The sequence below is a fragment of the Chanos chanos genome, chromosome 1 (genome assembly GCF_902362185.1).
Source record: "Chanos chanos chromosome 1, fChaCha1.1, whole genome shotgun sequence".
In the NCBI taxonomy this organism is placed as follows: Eukaryota; Metazoa; Chordata; class Actinopteri; order Gonorynchiformes; family Chanidae; genus Chanos; species Chanos chanos.
In genome coordinates this window covers 26,127,905-26,151,617 of record NC_044495.1, presented here as the reverse complement: position 1 = coordinate 26,151,617, position 23,713 = coordinate 26,127,905, and the positions used below count along the sequence as shown (strand labels likewise).

The 23,713-nt window shown below is 40.7% G+C and overlaps 1 protein-coding gene across 2 annotated transcripts; it reads left to right on the top strand.

The window, feature by feature from the left end:
- The first annotated feature begins 1,636 nt into the window (after positions 1-1,636).
- On the top strand, positions 1,637-21,586 carry lhfpl3 (LHFPL tetraspan subfamily member 3). 2 transcript variants are annotated; one of them, XM_030783037.1, is made up of 3 exons: positions 1,637-2,084; positions 20,004-20,234; positions 21,513-21,586. In XM_030783037.1, the coding sequence occupies exons 1-3, from the start codon at positions 1,658-1,660 to the stop codon at positions 21,527-21,529; spliced, it is 675 nt and encodes a 224-aa protein (XP_030638897.1). In that variant the 5' UTR covers positions 1,637-1,657; the 3' UTR covers positions 21,530-21,586. The 2 variants fall into 2 exon arrangements, with proteins under 2 accessions (XP_030638897.1, XP_030638889.1); XM_030783029.1 differs by lacking the exon at positions 21,513-21,586 and having other exon boundaries at positions 20,004-20,302.
- The last annotated feature ends 2,127 nt before the right edge of the window (positions 21,587-23,713 follow it).

Genomic DNA, 23,713 nt, shown 5'->3' with positions numbered 1-23,713 from the left:
ACAGCAAATAAAAAGACTTTTATTATATTCACTTTTCTGTGGTCCATAATCATTTAGGCTACATGATCGCGGAGGCAAGTAATTCCAGTAGCCTACAGAGTTCCCAACGAGGAGAGGACACATCTCGGAAAAAAGCTTGTCAAAACTTCAGCCACAGGTTATTTGGCTAAAGGATGGGCTGTGATAGCACAACCTGTGGTGCTCTTCAAAAACATGGTTGCACAAAATAAAGCACTCTCTCTCTGCAAACCACCACGAACCTTTTCACTGAATGGAGTTCTCTCTCATCTTTTACAAAATATATGAAGTCAAAGAACAGTCGTCATGCTTAACCATATTGTCAGACCTATAGCTTAAAGTTCAGAAGTCAACATTTGTGAGCACAAAGTGGTAACACCTGCCATATCTGGAAATCTCGCAACAGCGTTTGCTTTGCGCAGTAAAGAGAACATGTGCTGATTTATAGCCTAATTACATCTGATCTCGTGAACTCTCCATTGCTATATTTTCTGTAGTATGTGATTCGAAATAGCCCAGTTAACCAAGACATTAAAAGATCCACGAGAGGCTGAGTAACACTGATTTTCGGGCGTGCCAGTGACGAGCGCTGTGGAGCCGCGCCTGGTAGCCTATTTATCTGCTCTATGCCCTACCAGTGCGTCGTATTGTGCGACAGCGACAGCGACAGATCCATTTTGACAGAGTGAGACGTTCGGTCAGGGAGGCAGGCAGCTTCATCTACCAAACCAGGTTTGAATGTGTCAGTAGTTAAATCAGATTTCAGAGCTGCGAAACACATTATTTCGAATTGGCTCCTTTTAATGATCACAGCATCGGTCTCTGTCTCTCTCTCTTGTTCGGCATGTGAGAACAGGATTAAAAGGGATGTATTGCATTAGTGTACTGGTGCGGAACTAAACCAGTAGGAGGATTGTGATGTTGATCACGCAAGACTCTGTATACAGGTGTTTCTTTAAAAAACTGACGCAAAACACGGGAAGGGTACAGTTAGCACTCCGTAATACAACTTCAATTACGCATAGTCTTGTGTGTGACAGCAGCGGTATTAGTTTACAGGATTCCGGGCACCCATGGGAATCTAAATCCTAACACTACTGAGAAATTAATCTCTGCTGCCGGGACCGTTTGCCTATCAAAAGGTAGAATACCGCATTTTGATTTTTTTAGATTCATGTTTGATGTCTGCACAGCTGTTTCGATACAGTTTGAATACTGATTATGCGATTGTTTGAATTACGGAGAACTTTGGAAAGAACACTTACACGTTTTTCGATCGCAGCGACCGTTCGATCATGAACTGGGGTGTACCGTAGGTTATTGTGTGAGGGGCACAATAGTCCTGGAGCATAGTGTCCAGAAAAGAGTTTGAAAGGCTACATTCGTTTTGGGGATGATTATTAGCCCATCCATCGGTTGCTAAGGAGTTTTCTACATCACCGTTACTCGTGACTGTATCGGACTAATGGCTCGTGGATAGAAACCGCTCTGAAATCAGAAAGCGATGTCAGGGGCAGACACAAACAGCTAAATAACCGCCACTTCGCGTAAAGCAGCGCAATTTGAAGCTATTTTGCGAACCGTTCTGTCATCTCTCTGTAGTTGCCAGTCCAGCGAAAAATACAAACTAAACTCAAGAATGGTGCCAGGGACACCAGCAGCGATGCTCCCGGCTTCGGAGGCAGCAAAAATCTACCAGACCAATTATGTCCGTAACTCTCGTGCAATCGGGGTACTCTGGGCCATCTTCACCATCCTCTTCGCCATAGTAAACGTGGTGTGCTTCATTCAGCCCTACTGGATTGGCGATGGTGTCGACACGCCCCAAGCCGGTTACTTCGGCCTGTTCCACTATTGCATCGGTAACGGTATTTCCCGCGACCTGACGTGTCAGGGCAGCTTTACTGAATTCAGCTCCATCCCATCGAGCGCCTTCAAGGCTGCGTCCTTCTTCATCGGGATGTCCATGGTGTTGGTCCTCACTTGTATCGGATGCTTCGCTCTCTTCTTCTTCTGCAGCACCGCCACCGTGTATAAAATCTGCGGATGGATGCAGCTGGCAGCTGGTGAGTGGCACTGGCGAGGGATCTGATGACAGTGTTGTTTGACTTAGGTCTTAGTATAAAACTTACAGGCATGTGAAACATTGGCAACACAACCTTCGCTAATGCAAATCCTATGGCTGGCAGCATCACTCTGACCAAATTAACAGATTTAGATCCAGACTAAAAATGTTAGGAAAACAATGTTAGGTTCATGGAATTTACTTTATAATACACGTTCTCAGTGAAACACATGTTGGCTAAATAGCGTATGGTATGCCGAATGTGTCAAAGCTGGCTTGCACTCCTTAAGTGGCCCACACTTATCTTTGTTTTCCCTCAAAATTGGTCCCTCACATATGATACCAATAGTAATATGTCTTTTCCATCAGCATAATCAATCCTTACCTAAATATTTTTTATTTGGAAACAGTATGTCATCTGAAGGCCAAAGTTTTTAAGACTGAGAACTCTAGTGTTTAAAATGTTAAGATGACTATGACTCTTTAGTTCTGTTTATTTGCAAACAACTAGTGTCTACCTAAAAAGAATTCTTGTTGGTTGTTGTGCTGTTTATGGCCAGCCTGTGTTTTTTCATGAAACTGTAATTGTAGGCTTAACACAAACACCCTAACAGAAATTATTTAGAGGAAATCCAGAGCTCCACTGCATCATCGTGGGAAATATTAAAACATAAGCTTATGCAATGAACACAGCTGGGGTGTTTATGTCTTTGGTTTCTTTTTTTTTTTTTTTTGGTAAGATGAAAGTTGGAACAAAGACCAACAATTTCTTCCTCTTGAAATATTTTGTCTAGCAGTGTTTTTCTATATATAGATAGAGTTAAAAAGATGTAAGAGGAATCATAATTTAAGGAAAAATAATGCAACTGTTTGAAGAGACAGTCAGATGTATGGTACTATACTATAAGCATTAAGGGTGTGTGTTTCTTGGGAGCTGTATGAAGTCAGCATTGGCAATGATAGCAAAAGCACTAGTCTTGTCACCTGTCTTAAGTCTTCAATTGATCCAAGGACATCACAGAGCTTTGATCCAGAGTGTGATAAGATACGGCATCAACTGCCTAGTCTCCTTCATTCTCTTAACCATCTCCCAGTAATGTTTACATGACCCTCTCTGTCATTGTCTCTTTCTTCCCTTGTGTTTTGCAGTTTCATTATTTCTGTCTTTTTCATTCATCCCATTTCCCAAGAAGCTGCAGTTCAAGGTAGAAAATGTATATAGCCTGAAATGTTTTCAGAAATATCTGTCCTCTTTGACTGTTCAGCTGGCTTTGAATATGCACCGACGGCACTTCATCTAAAAGCTCTAATGACAAGGTGTTATGGCAGAGGATGTTATTTGTGGATGCTCTCAGAATATCTGCAGCTCTCAAGATCTATTTTCTTCTTATGTAAATAAATAAATATTTCCCAGCTTTCAACATGTCTTTGCATTAGTTTTAAAAAACTATACTTAAATAAGGAAGACCACAGTATTTGACAGCTGGCTTTTCTATGGATACTGTAATGATAGGACAGCAATACCATGGTCTAGCTTTAAGGCCTTCTTCCTCTTCAAGATTCTTATATTCATCTCAGCTGAATATACATCCCTATACATTTCACATCTCTGCACTTGGGTGAAGATATGTTAAGCCTATACAATGTTTTGTTCTCTAAGCTTTGTCAAGGCATTGTCTGTTTCTCCTGTACAGTATGTTTACATGGACAGGGACATCAAGTGTCTATCATGGTCATAAAACACTGTTTGATTCTAGGACTTGTCCACCATATAAACCGATCAGGGTAGACCAGACTGTCAATGCTTGATTTTTGGCTCCACACCCAGATGGGAATCTTTCTGAAAACCCTCAAAACTGATTGAGCACTGATGGACAGAATCATCATTTACTCAACCATCCATATTTCGATTTAAGGTACTTCATCCAGCATATACAGGACCAAAGTTGTGGAGATATTCAGTTATTAGCAATTGTAGGTTCTATTTTGAATATGCAGCTTTTTGTCTGGTTAAGTGGGCTGAACAGATGTGCTCTCTGGTTAAATGGGTCCTGAAAGATGGAAAGCTGGCATTAGCCCTCAACAATAAAAGGCCCATTTGATTGCTAGAGGTTTATTGATCCAGGAAACTATCTCCCAGACATCACAAAGTGTAGCTAATAAGAGAGTTCCTGTCACTTTACAGCTTTATTTGCTTACAAGCAGAGACATTAGTCTAAGTGGTATCTATCTCCTTGTTTCTTAGTGGGCTGAGACCATGTTCTTTTGTTGTTAAAGCAAATAGCTTCTTTCCCTTCCATCAATTCACAGTCTAAACCATAGTGCCATAGCTGTTTTCCTTGAACTGTCCACAGCACCAAAGCCAATGATGAGATCAGATTCCTTGTCAGGGATATTGTGATTGACAGGCAAGCTCTCAGAGGATTAGTAGGATGACGTAACATGATTGAAGTGGGGTTAAACAAACACAGATAACCATTAGCTGTACACTAAGGGCTGGTGCTTAAGAAAAATCATATGTGTGCTTAAAATGTTAAGACAATCAGCTTGTGGACAAAATTTCTCCTGAAGATCCAGAAGAGTCTGCCCATAAATTGGTTAAACTCAAAAGTGATTAAATGCAAATGCTGACAACATCAGTGTCAAGGCCTTTTTACCTCATATACTACTCTGAATAAACACAATATATGTCATCATTGGGCTCTTTGCAATCAGACATTTAAAGTCATATTAGATTACGGCAGATTTGTTTATGAAGTGAATACATGGGTTTTTGCTTAATATTTAGTGCTGTGTTGCATAGACTGACAAGGACATATTATTTAGGGTTATGTTTTCTGGATATATTTTCATGATCATTCAAGAAAAGCATGGGTGACAGCAGTGATACCTGAAAGGGGGCACCATTTTACAGTAAAGTGGCCGAGAACAATGATTGAAGAGTCACAATCTTTTTGAACTAAACTGTATCTAACTACCATGATGGAATGGTGGCTAACTGAATAAACGGAAGCGAGAACAACTTGGAGAAAGTGATTGAAAAGAGCTTTTGTGATCACTCTCCACAAATCAAGACGATTCTATTTAAAGGAAGGGCACTCGGAGAGCGCAGACCTCCGCCAAGGTCCGCCAATAGTCCACTCTTCTATATTCAAATCTGCAACCGTAAACACTTTATATGTCTGGACATATTACCAAAACTGTTGGATCAACAAAGTCGGAATTTATGATTGTGAAAGCTAATTTATCATAAGGAAAGATTTGCGATAATCCGTGTGTTATGCAAGCTCACCTTTAAATGGGCTTTTTTTGGCCATATCAACTTAGAAAAAAAAACAGTAAGGATAATTAAGACATTGCTTATTTCATACATACTTGCTGCTTTTATGTTTACAGTGACGTTTGAGGAGGCTGTTATGTTTTGTTGTATGTTTAGTCGCGACACACCATCCACTCTAATTACAAAGGGTTCGCGCATGCGCGATAAATTCAGTTCATTTTTGTCCTAACTCGCAATGTTAACTAATGTGGGAAATAATACGTGGATCCACCCCGTGACTCGGATCCGCTCCAAAATTTAATGGGTTCTTCCTTGGTCCACGCTACACCCTTCCACAAGGTCTCAAGAAAATCGCCCAGGTAGTTCTTCTGGAATCCTGCTAACAAACAGACAGACGAACCAACAAACACGCAAACCGCACCGAAAGCATTACCTCCTCGGCAGCTGTAACTAGAAGGACGCTGGGAGAGCGCGATCCTCCGACAAGGCCACTCTTTTATGATATTAAAATCTGCAGCTGCACCCACTATATATGTCTGGATATATGTGCAAAACTATTATGTGAAGAATTATGTCAAAATATGCTTGCGCCAAGGTGAAGCCTAATCATGTTAGATGTGCATTGTGTAATTCTAAATTGAAAATATTTCACATACTTAACATACATTTGTGAAAACCAGAAAACACTTTATTATAATCTTAATATGTACAAATATCAAATGCTTAAATTGAAATAACATGCAGCCATATTCATAATGTTCTCCAAAAACATTTGTCACAAAAATTTGTATGTTCACAAGGAAGAAACTTTTACTTGAGTCAAATTTAAATTTGTATATAAAAAGGAACCTTATTAGAAAAACCAGTATGATTTAGTAAGTTAAAATTTTCAAACAGTAAAATAATTGTAGTATTTGTCATACAGTGTAAAACATATTCTGTCATACATTTGTCATACATTAAAACATATTCTGTCAGGTTGTAAAACTAGCTTGACCCAGAGTTGCAATACGAGGAGACATAGTCAGGTTCTAAAACCACCGGTGTGCTTGTTTTAGAGTAATCAAGTTGAGATTAACTCTTTGCTGGTGATTGACAGGGACAGTAGAATTTTTTTTGAGCTACAGGGGCAGAAAAGTGGACATTAGGCATGTACAAACAGTACTGCCAAATGGGGCAAAGCACGGGATTGGAGATTGCTGGCTGCTGTTGGAAGGAAACTTCAAGTTTCACAATGTATTGTTGTGACTACTATGGGACCAGACATGGTGTTGTATTCTGAGAGTGAGCGTATTGTTTACTTTATTAGGTTAATGATTCCCCTTGAAGATGTCATTGAGCTAGCCTCCGAAAGGAAGCAGCTAAAGTATGCGGAGCTGATAGTGGAAGCAAGAGAACGAGGATGACAGGCACACACAAGAGCAGTGGAGATAGGTGTTGGAGGCTTTGTAGCTACATCAACCACAACACTTCTACTGGAGTTTGTTTTTTGAGAACGGTCACTCAAAGGAGCTTTAAAGGAGTCGTCTGAGGCTGCTGAAAAAGTGAGCCAGTGATTATAGGGGAGATGCTCACAGACTACTTGGGGACATGTGAAGAAAGGTGCCCACTTGACAACCCTGGTGATATGCTCACAAAGGCATCTTTGTTGTTAAGTATCGGTAAGATGGTTGTAGCATATCCTGTTGCAGGGTTATTATGATTTTGAAGTTTTATTACTTTTATTTAGTCTTTTAGTTTGGTCTTGATCTTAGCTTAGTTTTATTAAGTTTATTTTATTTAGTCTTTTAGTTTGGTTCTTGATTTTAGCGTAGACTGTTTTACAAGTGCATAAGTAGTTTTATTTTATTTTGAGGAACTGACTAGTTTTAGTTTAGTTTTAATTAGTTTTAGTGTTAGTTTTTTAGTGACAGTGAGAGGTTTGGCTAATGTGGGAAGTCCCCTTCCATTAGCACAAGGAATTTAACATGTTTCCCTGTGCATAACTAAAATTACACATATCAAATCCTGAAACAGAACAAAGCTGTATTAACATACATGAACAGCTTTTATACCCATTTATTCAGGAAGTCTGATCACACAAATCATTTAGTAATTACATATATACAATATGAAAGCAAATACCATAACATCATCCAAACAATTCAGAAAAAAATATAATACAATGCACTACTAAAGAAAAGCTTGAATGATAGGAATACACACAAACCATGTCATGGTTTGAAAAACAGACATCAGTAACCTAAGTAGATACACTGTTTTTGACATTGGTGTAAGCATGGTCCAGGAATGACCCTTGGTCTGTGGTTGGCTTTGTCACATGCTGGTGGAACCCAAGCTTCTCCACTGTGAGCAATATGCTGTGTGTTGGATCTTTAAAGATCTATGTTGAAATCTCCAAGTATAACGGTGAGAATACCTACTGGCAGGGAACGCACCACGTTTTTCCAGCATTCCCTCCCTCACTGAAGCTCGTTGCCTATGTGCAGCTTCTGGTGTTTCCTCTGCTCTCTGTTGCCGTTTGCGCTCTTTATCCAAAGCTAGCCGTTTGTCTCTAGCCTCTGGAGTCTCCTTCGCTCTCTGTCGCTGTTTGCGCTCTTTATCCAAAGCTAGCCGCTTGTCTCTAGCCTCTGGAGTCTCCTTCGCTCTCTGTCGTCGTTTGCGCTCTTTATCTAAAGCTAGCCGTTTGTGCCTAGCCTCTGGAGTCTCCTTTGCTCTATGTTTTTGCATTCCCTCCCTAACTGAAGCTAGCCGCTTGTTTGTAGCTTCTGGAGTTTCTTCAATCCGTGCTCTCCTCTTGCATTCTGCACTTTGCTTCCTTCTGTGCGATGCACTTCTGGATTTTGATCTAGGCATGGTGGCTATGCATGTAGTTTTGTCTGTAGATGTTATGGTGTTTGTGTATAAAGGACTGTATGTGGTTCCAAAAAATGTGGCCACTAGGGCACATCCAGTCAGATTGCGAGACAAGCTGTTCCTTTAATGGTTTTTATTGAAAAGAATGTGTGTGGAGTGTGTGTGTGTGAATGTGTGTATGTGTAGAGATTTATGTACAAACAATGTGTATACAGAGATGTTTGTTCAGTGTGTGTGGCTCTGCAAGAGACAGATAACACCAATTAGATGCACAAAGTAGGCACATACATATACACATGTAAACCAAACAAAGAACGTAGTATTACACTCTCGGTACGCATATAGCCTACATGCCCATGAGAAAGACTTAGCGTCTTCATAGCGAGTGAACCCAACATACATTGCTTTGATCCATGATCAAACAAACGGAACTGAAAACATAACCTCATTGGCAGAGGTAATAACTGTTCTTGTTACTGCTCTTTGTCATGTTTTGTCTCACTTTTCTGAGTCCTCACTTACTGCCAATGATCCCGCAGCCTCTTTGTTTCACATTAATACAAATTTTAGAGCCGGTGTTTTGACGAGTTGTGCTACCTTAGAAATGTTACCACAGCGCCAATTGATTGCAGAGTCTAACCCCGCCTCTAACTATAACCCAAGATTGTGCTCTTGGTAGCACATATCGTTAAGTAGCACAACTCGACAGAACACCACAATCGTAACACTTTTTGACAGGTCTCTATTCTAATTCGTTCTACGCAAAGACGAGAAACTTAAAAGATGTGAAATTCGGGTACAGAGGAGTCATACATAATTACTTTCCGAAAGTTAAGCAAGAATTACTCAGTAACAGATGGTTTGTTAAGAATTTAACAAAACCGTGAACATGTCCCGTGTTACAACCTAAACGCAGGTAGCATATAGAGAAAGTGCGGTGCAGATGTAACAATGAGCGGTATGAATGTGACACCACTAAAATGGTGGATCCTGCAACATATTTTAAGTCAAAACACTGCTTGTTCAAATGAAGACAATCTGCATGGATGTTATTTATTGTAAGAAAAGATTAGCGATTATGCGCGTGTTGTGGTAGTTCAGAATAACCATTAAATAGGCGTACTTTAGTCATATCGACTTGGAAAAAAGGATAAGGATCATTTAGACATTGCTTATTTCATACATACCTGGTGTATTTGTTTCTACAGTGATGTCTGAGGTGGCTGTTATGTTCTGTTGTATGTGTAGTCGCGGCACACTATTCACTGAAATGACGAGGGGTTCACGCATGCGCGACAAATTAAAATCAGTCACATTTTTGCAATGCTAAAAAAAAAAGTGGAAGATAATACGTGGATCCACCCTGTGACTCGGATCCGCTCCAAACATTAACGGGTTCTTCCTTGGCCCACGCTACACTCGTCCACGAAGTTTCATGAAAATCGGCCCTGTAGTTTTCCGTAATCCTGCTGACAAACAGGCAGACAGACAACAAACGAACAAACAAATAACAAATAGCACTGAAAACATAACCTCCTTGCCGGAGGTAATTAGCTATGGACCTGACTAAGGTAAAGTGTCGTGTAAACGGTCACATAAATGAGACTGATTACAAAAATTCAGTTGGGTGAAGTGAAGTAATGTACTCAGGTGGAGTCGCATTACTGCCTCAGAGCGCTGACTATGAATGCCTGTTTCGTGTACCATGGATGATTGTGGTCCTGGTTCCGCGGATGGGCAGTGGCATTAATCTCTGCGTTGCGCTGTAAATGAAAGGGAAATGATGGGATCACCGCCGGGTAGTTTACAGAATCTATGATGACACTAACGGCAGAGATGACGAGACCTTTTCCAGAATGAATTCGAGGGGCGAGGAATGCGTCTGCATGGACAGCGCTAATCGTTTAATCATCAAGCGCCACAGGGAAAGGCGCCTTGGGGAGATTCGACTGTGAGGCTTTACGATGGAAAAGAATTACAGTTCAGTATGGAGTAAAACAGCATAAGAAATTAAAAAAGCAGAAGAAAAAGGTGTTTGGAAGCGCATTCTTTAGGTTGATATGTGTTGCAATATTATCAACATTAGTAACAATTAGGTTGTCAAAGTCCACGTTAGCACATGAGAGGTATTGTTTCCATAGTTCTAAAGTGCAGTCTGTTAAAGTCTGTTGACTTGAAAACTGTTTTGAGAAAACTCTTTGTCAATCAGTGTATTTAAAAATGCAGTCCCCAGTATCAGTGCTGAAGTATTGCAGGAGAGATTAGCATCAAGTGGTTAAAAATACCCATACACCATTAAGACTCGACCTTTAATCTGTCCTGAGTCAATGCGTCTTTGATAGGGTGCATGTAAAATCTGGCAATTTAAGCTCAAAATGACCTTCACACTGCAGTGACATTAGCAGTGGTCTGAAGAGCCACCAAACAGACACTGTAGTAAACTGCCCTTTTGTTATCATTACTAGATTCTAGATCTTGTTCCTAATGGGAGACAGAGCAAGTAGAGGAACTTTCCCAATAATTATCCTGATTATGGAGAGTTAAAATGATTAGGGAGAATAGGCCTGTTGATTGCTGCCGACCGCACATGTTGAGAGACCTGATACTTATTGCACTTAATCATAAGAAAAAGCAGAGGTCCCATACCAATGTCTGTATGGCTGTTCCTCTTTTCCTTTTGCTAAAAAGTAAAGGTGATGAACAGCAGTTTTATTAATAACTTTATGAGGTTGCTGCTGAATGTATTCCTACATCTAAGCAGGTGCTTCAGCCATATTGCTGTAATACAGTTCATTAATGCAAAGTGTACGAAATGTGAGGTCATGAAATTATTCAGTTGCCTTAAAATTCTAAATATTGTGCTAATAGGAAAAATTCAAGATTTCTCTCAGTTCTTTATATGAACTCTTCTTTTAATCCCATTTCACATTCTTTGTATTTTATGTCACTGAGTCGAGTAATTGAGGTCTTTGAAGATGATCAGAACATCAACCTCCCCAGGGTGTGATTTGTGAAAAAATCAGAGAGGGGGATGTTTTTGAAACGTTTTTATTCATGAAAATAAATCATGAACCACAGTGGACCTGTATACAGTAGACTATGAAGCCTGTTAGGCTATTCCTTGGAACTGTTAAAGCAACATTTATAGAATAATTATAGAACAATTTTGGAACTTGAACTTAACCACTGCATTTCCAGGAATATTTTCATCCATGTTTTACATTTAATTCATCAAGTAGCCCTGCGCGATATTTTCACTCTCATGCTTTGTCCTTTCCTCATGCGGACACATAGGGGCTGCGATCATACAAAACAAAACAAAACATGCCAGACTTTAATCCCGCTAAGTTGCCCTCCATCCTAATAACAGTAGCTGCTGTAGTCTCATTCTCAGTTGTAATATTTCTAGGATTTTTTTGCGAGGGTCCTGTAAATACAACGAAATGCTGCTCTGAATTCTTTTCATTTTTCTTTCATTTGGCTAGCTAGCTGTAGTTTTCACACTGAAATAGACTATTTGTGCTTGGTGACATTCTTAAAAGCTGTGCATGGATCAAGGCCAATGGAACCAGGATCATCGCATAGCCACGGTGTCATCACTATTGTCACACAAGCGCGAGTGCTGACAGTGATAGCCCATTTCTGATTTTATTGTTGTTTGCACTATAGACTGTTCTCAGGTTGCAGCACTTTATTTAGATATATTTTAAAAATATTTTTATTTTAGGTATTTTATATGGTCTATTGGTAAAGTAGAAATTAATCATGATGAGGGGGGGGATAAATTTCGTCTCTTCCGGGGATAAAAATAATTCAGCAGAGGCAGGGATATGTAGACCAGAGGGGGGGAAACCCCCCTCCCCCCGGCAAATCGCACAACGAACCTCCTAAAGTGGCAGCAGGCTTAAATAAAAAAGCAGAGCTATAGCACCTCAAGTATGAACAGCACATGCATATATTGCCAATGTAAGCATGAAAAAACATCATTTAAAAATATCAATTCAAAATCTCTGTGGGCATGTCTTCAAACTAGCATGGAAACTTAGAGATGAACTTCAGCTCCTCTTACTCAAACAAGTCAGGCTGACAAAGCCGCAAGCTAATTCAAGCTCAGAACACTTGACTGAAGCCAGGGTTGAGGTGGTCTAGTGAGAGCTCACTCACACTCACTGTCAGATTGTTTATAAAACCTGTCCTGAACAAGCACTTAATGCCTTCACTCTTTAATTAGGAAACAACGCGAGATGAACTCAGCTTAATTAGGGCTGAAGGCAAGAGAGTTACACTCTTAATCTTACTGATGAGGCCCAGAGGACTAAAGAGAGGCAGATAAAGTGCAGAAATTATTGTCCTCACTTGCCTTCACTAACACACATGCACAGAGAGAGAGAGAGAGAGAGAGAGAGAGAGAGAGAGCGCTCAAACAGATCACAGTCAGCGTGATTGAGCAGCAAGACACAGAAAACATTTTTCTTTGATTGTAACTTGCATTACTTGTGGTTTGTGTTTCACAAACACAAAGAATATTTCTCAAATCAGAATTCACAAGCCTTCTTTTTTTCATTGCCTCATTTTATATTTCAAATCTGTCCTGATATATTTCAAAAGAATGACTCCACTAACACAAAAGGATCAAAGCTTATTTATCTATGGATTCCCCATTTGTATTTTTCACTGGACTGGAGCAAGTGCCTATGAGAGAGGGGAGGGCTGCTGATTTATTCTTTTCTCTCTGAGAGACGGAGAGGGGACAAGGGCACTGTGACCCTTAAAGTGAGACCGCAGTACGTGTTATTGTGTGTGTGTGTGTGTGTGTCTGTGTGTGTGTGTGTGTGTGAGACATGAGATTGATAGATGTACTCTTCAGGTTCCTGTTTCAGCTATTTATCAGCATCAACAGGAGGTAAGTGAAAGAAGTAAAACTGTACAGACAGAAAGGTAAGGTAAGCAACATGTCTCTGAATCCCTCCCCAGTACTGTCCATATCTATCATACCTTCACTGTTTGTTGGAAATTTGCTGAAATCAAAGCAAGTCGCTCCCCTCTCGTTTGATCTTTAGAGCCCCAGCAACACTGTCTGTCAGACCTTAGAGATGAAACCAGCATGCACCATCTTGAGCCGTGATCAAAGGCAAGGTTCCAGTCTAGGTGTCCTTCTTCCTTCTCATCAGTTTCATTCCAGAAAAAAATTCCATCAGTCACCAAATTAGTCCGTTCCACTGTGCGGGAGCAGCCCCTCTGGCTGGGCCGCATCAGGGATGTACTGAGAATCTGAGTGAGATAGAGAGAGGTGTATGGAAAGAGAAATTCCGTGTCTCTCATGACTTCATTTCAGTCCAATGTTTGATGAAGTCATAATACAGGATGGGGTTTGTCTGGTATCTGAGCTGAGATGCCATTAATAGTCATATCACTGTGCCTCCAGACTAAAAAAGAAAAAACCATAATCGAAGCAAAGCTACAAGCGCTATCTAGATCCCAGGGAGGAAGATCACATGAAATCTATTGTAAATAGATCAAAAGCACTCGGACCTGTATAAGAGGCAAAAGAAATATCCAGGTGTCTGATTTATCAGCAGTATAGAGAAGTTCAGACTAGGCTGCACATACAGTCTGATGACATATCAGGACCTAACAAAAGAAACATTCACTTTTGAGACAGATACCTTTGTGCTGCTTTGGAACATTTGTAACATCAGTTGTTTCGAACCAGATTTGAGGTTGAGAAATAGCACACTCACATTGTACAAGACAGAATGGTGCTGACAGAAACAACTAGTTGTGCCATGACTGTGAGCAAAAACAGATGAGTGCGGAATTTTAAGGACATGGATTGCAGTGTACTGGAGGCAATGCAAATCACCACGTCCCAGGAAACACTCTAGGCTTGATTATGGAGTCGGTCAGAAAAAAAATTTCATGTACTGAACTCTGAGGTGCCAATGAGGAGCTCTAAGTAATACACCTTCACCTTAAAGCTTGTTTTCCTGCTGAGCTGAAGTATGTAAGTATGCTCCAGAGGTAACACCTGTTGTTGAATTGCATGCTTTTCATTTGTGTTATAGAGCAGAGGACACATACTCACAGGTGAACCTCATACATGGCTGCAACTGGTGCTGCAGACAACTTGCCTCGTGAAAATCAGCTCAGCAAGGGTTGCCATGGAAACGCCGTTCCCCTCGCATGCCGTCTCCCGTCATTCGGCATTCCGGAGCATCCGCAAGCATGGTGTTGAGCAATTAGTAACAGTCAGGCAGGTGCGCATGAGGAGGGCATGTGGCGTATCTCCATAGTAACCGTGTTCTGAATGATGAGTTCGCAGAAGTCACTATTCACACAATCTTGCTGGTTCTCTTGAGCCCACCGCATGGAGCAGAGGTGCCCTTGGTGGCAGCAATCCTGCTGGCCACACAACAGCTGGACTATAGAGTCTCTAAGGTGAAAAGGCTGATCTGCACTGGCAGTTTTTTTTTCTCCCCCCTCTTCTGAGAGCAATAGATCTGACTAGTCAAGCAATGTAATGGCCAGACTATTCATCTGGTCTGGCTGTTTCATCAATTCAGCATTCAGAATTCATCAGTCCGCTTTCACTACATGTTGTACCTGGACATTTGAGGGGTACAGAACATGTTGCTGAAACATTACATTAAATATTTAAGTTGAGCACATGGACGTCTTACCTTCTCTTGCACCATTATTTTTCTCAGTGCTCCAGCCCTGTAACCTGTTGCTTTATTAGGATGTAACACAGATAAGAGGGACATCTGTGCCTCTCTGTACCATCTTTCAGAAAAGATTTTATATGAAGAAAATCTGATTTCAGCTGTTTTAAAATTTAAATTGAGTGGGCTCAACCTCTCTTTCACATCTAAGGAATATTAGAACAATCCCATCACCTGACTTCAAAAGCATGTGGAGAAAAAAAAATCTGTAAAACATTCAGAGAAACTGCTTCCCTCATTAGGGAGTCGTCACAGATTCTAAATCAAGGGAACATCAGAGAGATCCTTTCTGAATCAAGATAAACTCCACTAATCGGACTGAACGAAAACAAACGCAGGGCCATATTTTTCATACATGAAAGTTGAGGTGTGTTTCACAGGACCAACTGAGCTTTTCAGAGTCATCCACAGCACGAGTCCAAGTCTTATGTAGACCATGTGTACATAAACACGAATCCTAGGGACTCCTCTTGGTCTTCAATCGAGAAGGAAATAGGTTTTGCAATTGCTTTTCTACTGGCAGATAAACATTCCACTCAGATACCCTGGTACACATCCAAGGATCCCTGCTGGGATGGTTCAGCACTGCTGTTTGATGCGAGTGTGTTAAAATAACAATAGTAAAGAACATTTTTCGATCACTTTACTCTGAGCCTGACACATGCACTTAAATGAGTAAGGCTTGCTTTTCTCAACACACAGGACCCTTTTTGGCAGACATTTCATACTCGGTAGGTCTTTTGGCACCAGTTAGTAATTAATTGGAACATCTGCTCCCAATCAGCTCTTCCGTTCTACCTTACACAAGAATCACACAAGACGGCATCCTCCACTTTGAGACATCAGCTTGCTCAGCTAAAGGGGATTTTAGCTGAAAGAGGGGAAAGTAAACTTATCACAATGTATATGTGGATGGTTGTACCAAAGTTGTGTACAGAGAGAGCAATATAAAAAAAGAGAAAGAGGCTTATGCTTTGTTGTTGCTACTACTGTGACAGTTACAAATTGCTCTCTTGGTTGGCCAAGAGGTGGAGAGAAGTGATGCTGCATTCAGGTACATGCACATCACTCCCTTATAGCTCAAAAGACTGACAGCTAGAAGGATTGCTAGCGTCATGTCTAAGGATTTGTCTCACCTCAGCCAGCAGATACCCAACTTTAGAGCCTTAGGACTCACAATAATTGTGACTCACAATTAAATTACACAATTTAATAGAGAGACTTAGGCCATGTTCAAGTTTTACCCATTTTTAGCGGTTCCAGTGATGCAACTGACATCTGATTTATGGGGTCAAATTTACTTTCTGTGGGTAAACTATAACTTGCATTGGCTGTCTGGCTGCAACAAGATTATGTGCTAAAGTTAGCTACTTGACTGATTACTTTGTAATTCATTCATTTCTTGGATAGTCTGGGAAGCATGCACACACACACACACACACACACACACATCACTCTTGTTTATTTGGTCAGTTAATACAGTAAAGCCATTGAAATGAATAGAGCCAACTCACCCATATGAGCTGTGTCTGTAAGCTCAAGTTCAGAGCTACAGAGGTTAAATCTGAGGTAAGCATCATGGTTCTTTTAACTCACAGACATGAGGAATGGTTAATAATGCTGTACTGCCATCCCCCACACCGTGTTTCATAAAGACATGTGCTGTTACTGCACCCTCTATAGAGAAAGATTGGTCTGTAAATTCAATCCTTGATCAATTTTATGGCTTTCCCTGGAGGACCATCCACACTCTTGCAAAAGCTACATGGATTTTCTTGCCTGGTAAAGAATATATTTTTACCCACCATGCCAGAATTACTAAAATCCCAAAGCCAAAACAAATGAACCTCGTTGGTCTTCACAGTTGCATTTGGTTCTCTTGGAGGAACATATAACATTGTGTTGTAACTGAAGAGCCTCTGTAGCAGAATTCTTGTTAGAGCCTGTGTTGTTAGAGAGAGAGAGAGAAAGAGTGAGAGCATTTGGGGAATCATTTGAAAACCAACAGCCAACCTCAGCCCTGTTTACATTTTTACTTTCTCCTTTTTTATTTTTTTCTTTCTTCATCCCACTGCTCCTCCCCTTCCACCACTGGAGAACATTCCCAAACAGTGTATGCAATTTCCCTAAGCAATACAAATCCTACAGTAATACTCTTTATAAACACAATATATTTGGTGACAAACAGCACAGCACGTCCCTCCAATTCCATTCAGTCCCATTCCCAAGGCACTCAAATCTTAGCCTACTCCTATTCAGGCATAATCCATTAAGAGAGACAACTTTCTCTCTCTCTCCGTTATCTCTTTCCATACAGTAAACTCTATCTCCTCCTTCTCATCTTGCATTTTGCCATGATGGAGAATAAAAACCTTATCAGCAGAGTGACAAGTGGAACAAGATACACTGACGGAAAAGAAGAATGGAGCACCTCCATGCACCTCGATGTGTCTGCTCCTGTCGGTTTGCATACAAAAAGGCCACTCACAATGCAGCATCTGTGCTCCTCATTCCACAGCAGTATTAGTTTCTGACAGCTGCCGTGCCAGAATAAATGGGTGTAAATGGTGATCATGACATTTCAGCCCTCACTTTTAGAGAACTCCTCAATCACAAATTAATACCATTTGGTCAAAGAATACACTTTGCTTGTCTGATGAAAACAGTATATAGGTATCTGTGATGAAGGGTGAGAAGCTTTGTCTTTTCCACTTGCATACACAGTCAGACACACGTGGTCTCTCTACCATGGCTGCATTCATAATAGGAGTTGACCGATATGTATCTTTCAGGGCTGAGACCGATAGTAACTATTAGTGATCAAAGAGACCAATGACCAATTTCGGGGGCTGATATTCATTTGCAGTAAATATAAAGATTTTAGCGTCAAAATTTACAGTTTCACAAACTTCATCACAAAGTTTACTTTAAATGAACATATCTTAAATGAAGTATGTAGAAAGACATAGAACATTTGAACATTATATTAAAAAATACAGTGCTTTTTTAGTGTGTTTTGTAGTTCCAGTGAGTTCCATAGAGCATGTTAACAATGTTTGTCAAGTGTTGTTTTTTTGTTTGTTTTTTTATTCCCGTAACAATAGTGAGGGAACAGCAGTGAGGGAATGATTGTGTATGTGTGATTTGGGAATATCAGAGAGCGAGTGAAATCATATTACAGTGTGAGTTTTGAGACTTTAGTATGCTCTTTTTCCCAGCTACCAAGTGCTGCTACTGTACCATGCTCTTCTTACATTAACAAAGTGTGATTGAAGCACAGGCTGTGACAGAATATCGAGAATTTGATCGTACGGACAAAAAAGCGCAAGGTTTGACTCCTCATTCATACTTCCCCTGCCTGTGACCCCCTGACGTCTTGGTTTAAAGAAGACTCTTTGGAGTCTGTTTGAGTGATGAGAAGTGTAGCCTCTCTGATTCTGTGTTTGCAGATCCTTACTATCGGTGAGTTAAATGAGTAAGTGCAGGCCCGCTTATTCATACACATAAAATTCAGGCAGAAATGTAAGTAATTGGCTTATAATTAATGTGCGCAGCCAGAAATATATTCTCGAATGTACAGTTGGGTCCTTCAAAGACAACAATACTTTTCATGTCTCTCACTTTCTTACCTACACACATGCTCTTGATCTGCGCAAACATATTTTTCCAGTAGTGTCCTTACCCATAAAAGCAATGTGAGAAATGCCAGCTGAAACCCAGCTGCTGCACATGGTTGACTGAAGTGAGTCAAAGATTGAACAGTTTATTATATTTGACCTTCTTCTCTTGACTCCCAGGCTGGAGTGGAATAGAGAGGGCTCATGATCATAAACTTTCATTGAGGAAAACGGTTTCTTTAGTGAGAGCAGAGTGGGCATGTCCCTGAATCAGTCCTCTGTCTTCTGTGACAACCACAGATGAAAGTGCAGACCTTGTTTTCAGTTACTGTGATTTAATTATTGCTCCTAATTCAAGATCAATGCTTATTCCTGTTTGACTCATGATATGTAGGACAACGGAGGATTACAGCAAGAGCAGCAACTCAATGGGGACCCACCTGACTAACCAGTGTTCTCTCTTTCATTCATATTCCCTGTATCTCTCTTCCTAAATCTCCCTCTTACCAACTCAACTATTCATCCCTCTTTCTCCCTCAATGTCATCTGCTTATTTAGCTCTCTGGGACAGCAATTGCCTTGTGTGTGTGTGCTCGCGCGCGTGTATGTGTGTGTGTGTATGTGTGTGCGTGTGTGTATATGTGTGTGTGCATGTGTGTGGGGGGGGTGAGGAGGAGGGGGGGGGGGGGTTGTTTCCCTGTGATTCCTGGGATTATCCTGCTCTTAAAATCCCCTGACAGCTTCCGCTTGTGAGCCGTCCCATCTCTGACTGGTCTGTCTTTGGCTTCACTTCCTCAGCTCTGACAAGGCCACATCCATCTGCACAGTTAATTCATACTGCTGCCTTTAAGCTGCACTGCGGGAATCTACCCAGTTACAGAGCTAAGCTTATGACAACATTACAAATGATTGTTGGCATATGTCTTATACCTCCTTGGCTGTTTTGTAAAGGGGTTCGGGGCTCTATAGTTAAGTTTGTTTTCAGGCTGGTAATGTTTTAATCTGGGGTTCCCCACATGCTCTGCGTCTCACCACCTGTATTTCCAGCAGTTAATCCTTTGTTAGGTTTCAGTGGCCTATGGTTTATTGGCTCTGATAGACAACACGTCTTGTCATTGGCAGTCTCTAGGGACACACGGCTGCTGCTGTTGTTTTTATTTTGGTTTTTTTTCTCCCTTCGGAGAGAGCTGCAGGGTCAGGCAGCAAGCGAGGGAAAATCAATCTCTCAGTGAATTAACAGCAGCCGTGAGAGGACTGCAGGAGGGAGGCAGCGAGTTGAAGAGGATTGTGTTGTTTTTTTTTTTTTTTTTTTTACTGCATGCGTGGTTTGACGTAACCTCCATCCTTATGACTCTCTCCCCCACTTGTACACTCCTCTGTCTGTCCGTGTGGTCCTACTATCTAACCTGTTTATCTGGTTCACACTGTCACCTTCCTCTCCCCAGGTACGTGTCTGATACTGGGCTGTATGATTTACCCGGATGGCTGGGACTCAGATGAAGTGAAGCGTATGTGTGGTGAGCAGACGGATAAATACACCATAGGGGCCTGCTCAGTGCGCTGGGCCTACATACTGGCCATCATGGGCATCATGGATGCACTCATCCTCTCCTTCCTGGCTTTCGTGCTGGGCAACCGCCAGGATGGTCTCATGGCTGAGGAGCTGCTGGGTGACAGTAAGACAAACGCTCATCAACTACCGAAAGCACTCGCTTCTGTCCCCCAAATCTCTGCTTAAGCCACTTCTAAAGTCCTACAGCTATAACCTTCTAAAAAGCTACTCTCGTTAACAGGCTATGTTATTAAGCTGCCTTAATATGATATTAAACTGCAATATGATATTCTGCATAAGACCCCTTCCATACACACTGCTGTGATATCCAACATGTTGGAATTTGTTTTGTAAAACACTATGACACCCTCTAACATGGATCACTTATCCATATCATCCTTCTCTGAACAGCCATAACACCAACCAAACAAAATAAGTAGACAATGAGATAGAAGTGGAACATTGTTCAAACATATTCCCTATATCATCACAGTATATCAGAGCTCACCACTTATATATGAAACATTGAAATCAGTGTTTCATAGTCCTTGTTTGGGATATGTAACTCCTTATCTTTTTAACATAGGTTAATCAGTGTTATTGACTGAAATAAGCAATCCTTTCTGTTTTCTATGTTTTCCCTGAGTGAGTGAAAGAGAGAGAGAGAGAGAGAGAGAGAGAGAGAGAGAGAGAGCAGAAAAAAGGAAGAAAGCAAGGAAATAAGACAGAGCAAGAGAAAATAAGAGAAACAGAGAGGGAAAGGGAGCTTACTGTGGGCGTGGGTCAATTGAAGCCTGCGGCTCCTGGACCAGGCCATGAATTACTAATGGATGTTTACACAGCTTGCTGTCAGCCTGTCTAAATTAATCACACACAGAATATCAGCTGAGCCTGCCTGTTAGGGAGCACTCAGACAACAGAGAAAGTGCCATTTCACGGTTTGGGAAAGGCATCAAATCACAAGAGAAAATAAACACTCATTTATCGAGCTCATTGGACTGTGACCTTGACATTGATTTTCCCTCTTTGTACAGACATCAGTAGTTGAAAAACATGGTATAAACCAGCACAGCTTGTAACACTATACAGCCTTCAGACACGTTGATTATGGTATATTGGGCAGTGGACCCTCTGAAGACAAAGAGCATCTTCCTGTAATCCATGTGTAATTATAATGCCCTCTAATGGCACATAGTGGTACTGATTCAGTTTGTTCCAATCTCTTCTCTTCTGGCTATGAGATATTATATGCTTACATATATTTCCTGGCAACATTTGTTCAATATGTGTTATTTCAGTACATGTCTTTAGTAGATGTAAAATTCAGCATTTGCTTACTGCATTCAAACGTGTCACCAAATGTGTTTTGTTTTACTGAATCTTTCTGGTTTTGGCCTTACAGAGAGCGGGAATGCCTAATTGACCGACATCTCTGCAGGTGAGTGGGAGAGAGAGAGAGAGAGAGGGAGAGAGAGAGTGAGTGAGTGAGAGTTTACAGATTAATCTAGATAGTAATACATCATAGACAGACTGTCATCTCTTATCTTTGTTCTGTTTTTCAGATCAAATTCTCCCTACCTTTGATAGATGGCTTTGAATGAGTTGTCTGAATTGTGCCTCCTGGTGGTTATTTATGAATTTTACCTTCAATGGAAGGATGGGTTTTTTTCATTTCTCAACTGTAACAGCTACAACATTGAGATATATGCTGTCTAACACTTATTCCTGGGCATTATGTACACCTGTAAAGAGTGTATATGTGACAGCAGTGATAATTCCATTCCCAGTTGGGAATTAGGCCATATTGCTCTCATCTATCTTGGGAGAGTGCAGAGATGACTTTGAATTGGGTAATTCAATTATTGTGTCAACCTATGAAGAAATCTGGCTAACTTTCTAATAACTGTTCTAATGCAATTCAACAGCCACAAACCGTTTTAATCTGTTCCCAGGTTTCTTCACTCATTGGAGGGTAATTGATATGTAACGTCACAATCCAGCTTTTTACCCATCATCCTAAGGATGGGAGTATTGTCAGCTGAAGTCTGAGAGATGGAAACATAACGCAAAGGATGAAAGAGGGGTGTATGGTGAAGTCTGGAGTTGCCACAAAGCACCCATGTCCTAATACTCCACCTCATTGCCCACAAGACTGTTACACCTGAGTCCCTTCTGACAACAGCAGTGCCTCTGATTGACCTATATATGATAGAGCAGCTAATGTGAGGGCCATGTCATAAGTCATCTATGAACTGTCATTAGTATTTGGAATGAGTTCCTTTTTTGAATAGAAAACAAACAAAACAAGCAAAGGAAAACCCACTTTGAGTTCACCAAGTTCCCAGTTGTGCTCCTTTTCAGACTTTGGTGAAACACACAGGTTCCAGGCACACAGTTAGCAAATTTGGCTTTCAGAGTACTTAGTTCAAAGTGATAACAGATCTTTCAAGATGTTAAGTTGATTTTGAAATCACTGTAATATTGGAGTAGATTTTCTTCTTTAGATGAGGCCAAATAGACTCTGACACCTGCCTAAATAGGACCCCTGCACAAATTTGAGCTCAAAGGGACATTCTTCAACTAAGAGTTGTTAAATGGACAGATTGAAGACTTTGATATTTTTTGGCCCTCTACGTAATTCATCGAACCTCCCTGCTCAGCCCAGGTGGTGAGCAGGAGGACTACAAAAACAGAACACAACAGGATATCCTCAGTGGTGGGATAGTTGTTTATACTGGACTAAGTGTAAAAACTAGAGACTTTTGACCTTTGCCTACTGTCTTTTATAGCCAAAAAAAAGCCATGTGGAAAAACCTAAGTATTTACTGAAGTAGGAGAGATTAAGTGTCAATAATGTACTTGGTGTTTACATGTCCAGTATGTCTGTATTTCTGTCTTCACATTGATATTTAGGAAAATGCTCTAGTCTCAGTGATATTGGTACATTGTAAATATGTGCCCCAGCAGGTGTTGTATTGTTACAATAGTATTTTCATTTCTCACTTGGATCTTACTGTGAACATGAATGCCACTCCCTTAGAATAATCCTAACGGAAATGTTCCAGGAAGCAATTTAGCTTTCAGCTGAACTTTGATCCAAGTCCCAATGTATTAAAGCTGAGGTTTGTCATTGTGAAACAGAAAGCCACAGACAACACTTTTGATCTGTGTATAGTCTCAAAGACACTGTTTATGGCACACGAGGTAGTAAAGGTAGTGACATCATGCTGTACCCAAGCACTGAGAAGGAAACCTGAGGGACTAAAACATCACTGTCTTAACTGAAGTCCATGCTGACTGTTTGAAATCCTAAAGATGTATATACAATAGAACAATGTAAACATGATCTATTTACATAAGTGGGAAACTATACTAACAAGAATACAAATAAACATTGAAAGAAAAAAAGCTTTTGTTTCTCAGTTGTCAGTCTCAAACTGTGAAGTGAATGTCTGATAATTTATGTACTAGCACAGTAAATCTTATATAAAATGTTGGCTGTGTACCAAGTGCAAAGTTCCTTTCAAAATCACTTGTATGTGTATCTAAGGTGTACTGAGTAAATGTTTAGCTAATGTAGGAGCTGCAAATTCAACCATTGCC

Bases quoted from the DNA above. Each gene is read 5' to 3' on its own strand.
- lhfpl3 (XM_030783029.1), top strand. From the start codon at position 1,658: ATGGTGCCAGGGACACCAGCAGCGATGCTCCCGGCTTCGGAGGCAGCA. The intron at 2,085-20,003 runs GTGAGTGGCACT...TCCTCTCCCCAG, and splicing joins ATGGATGCAGCTGGCAGCTG to GTACGTGTCTGATACTGGGC.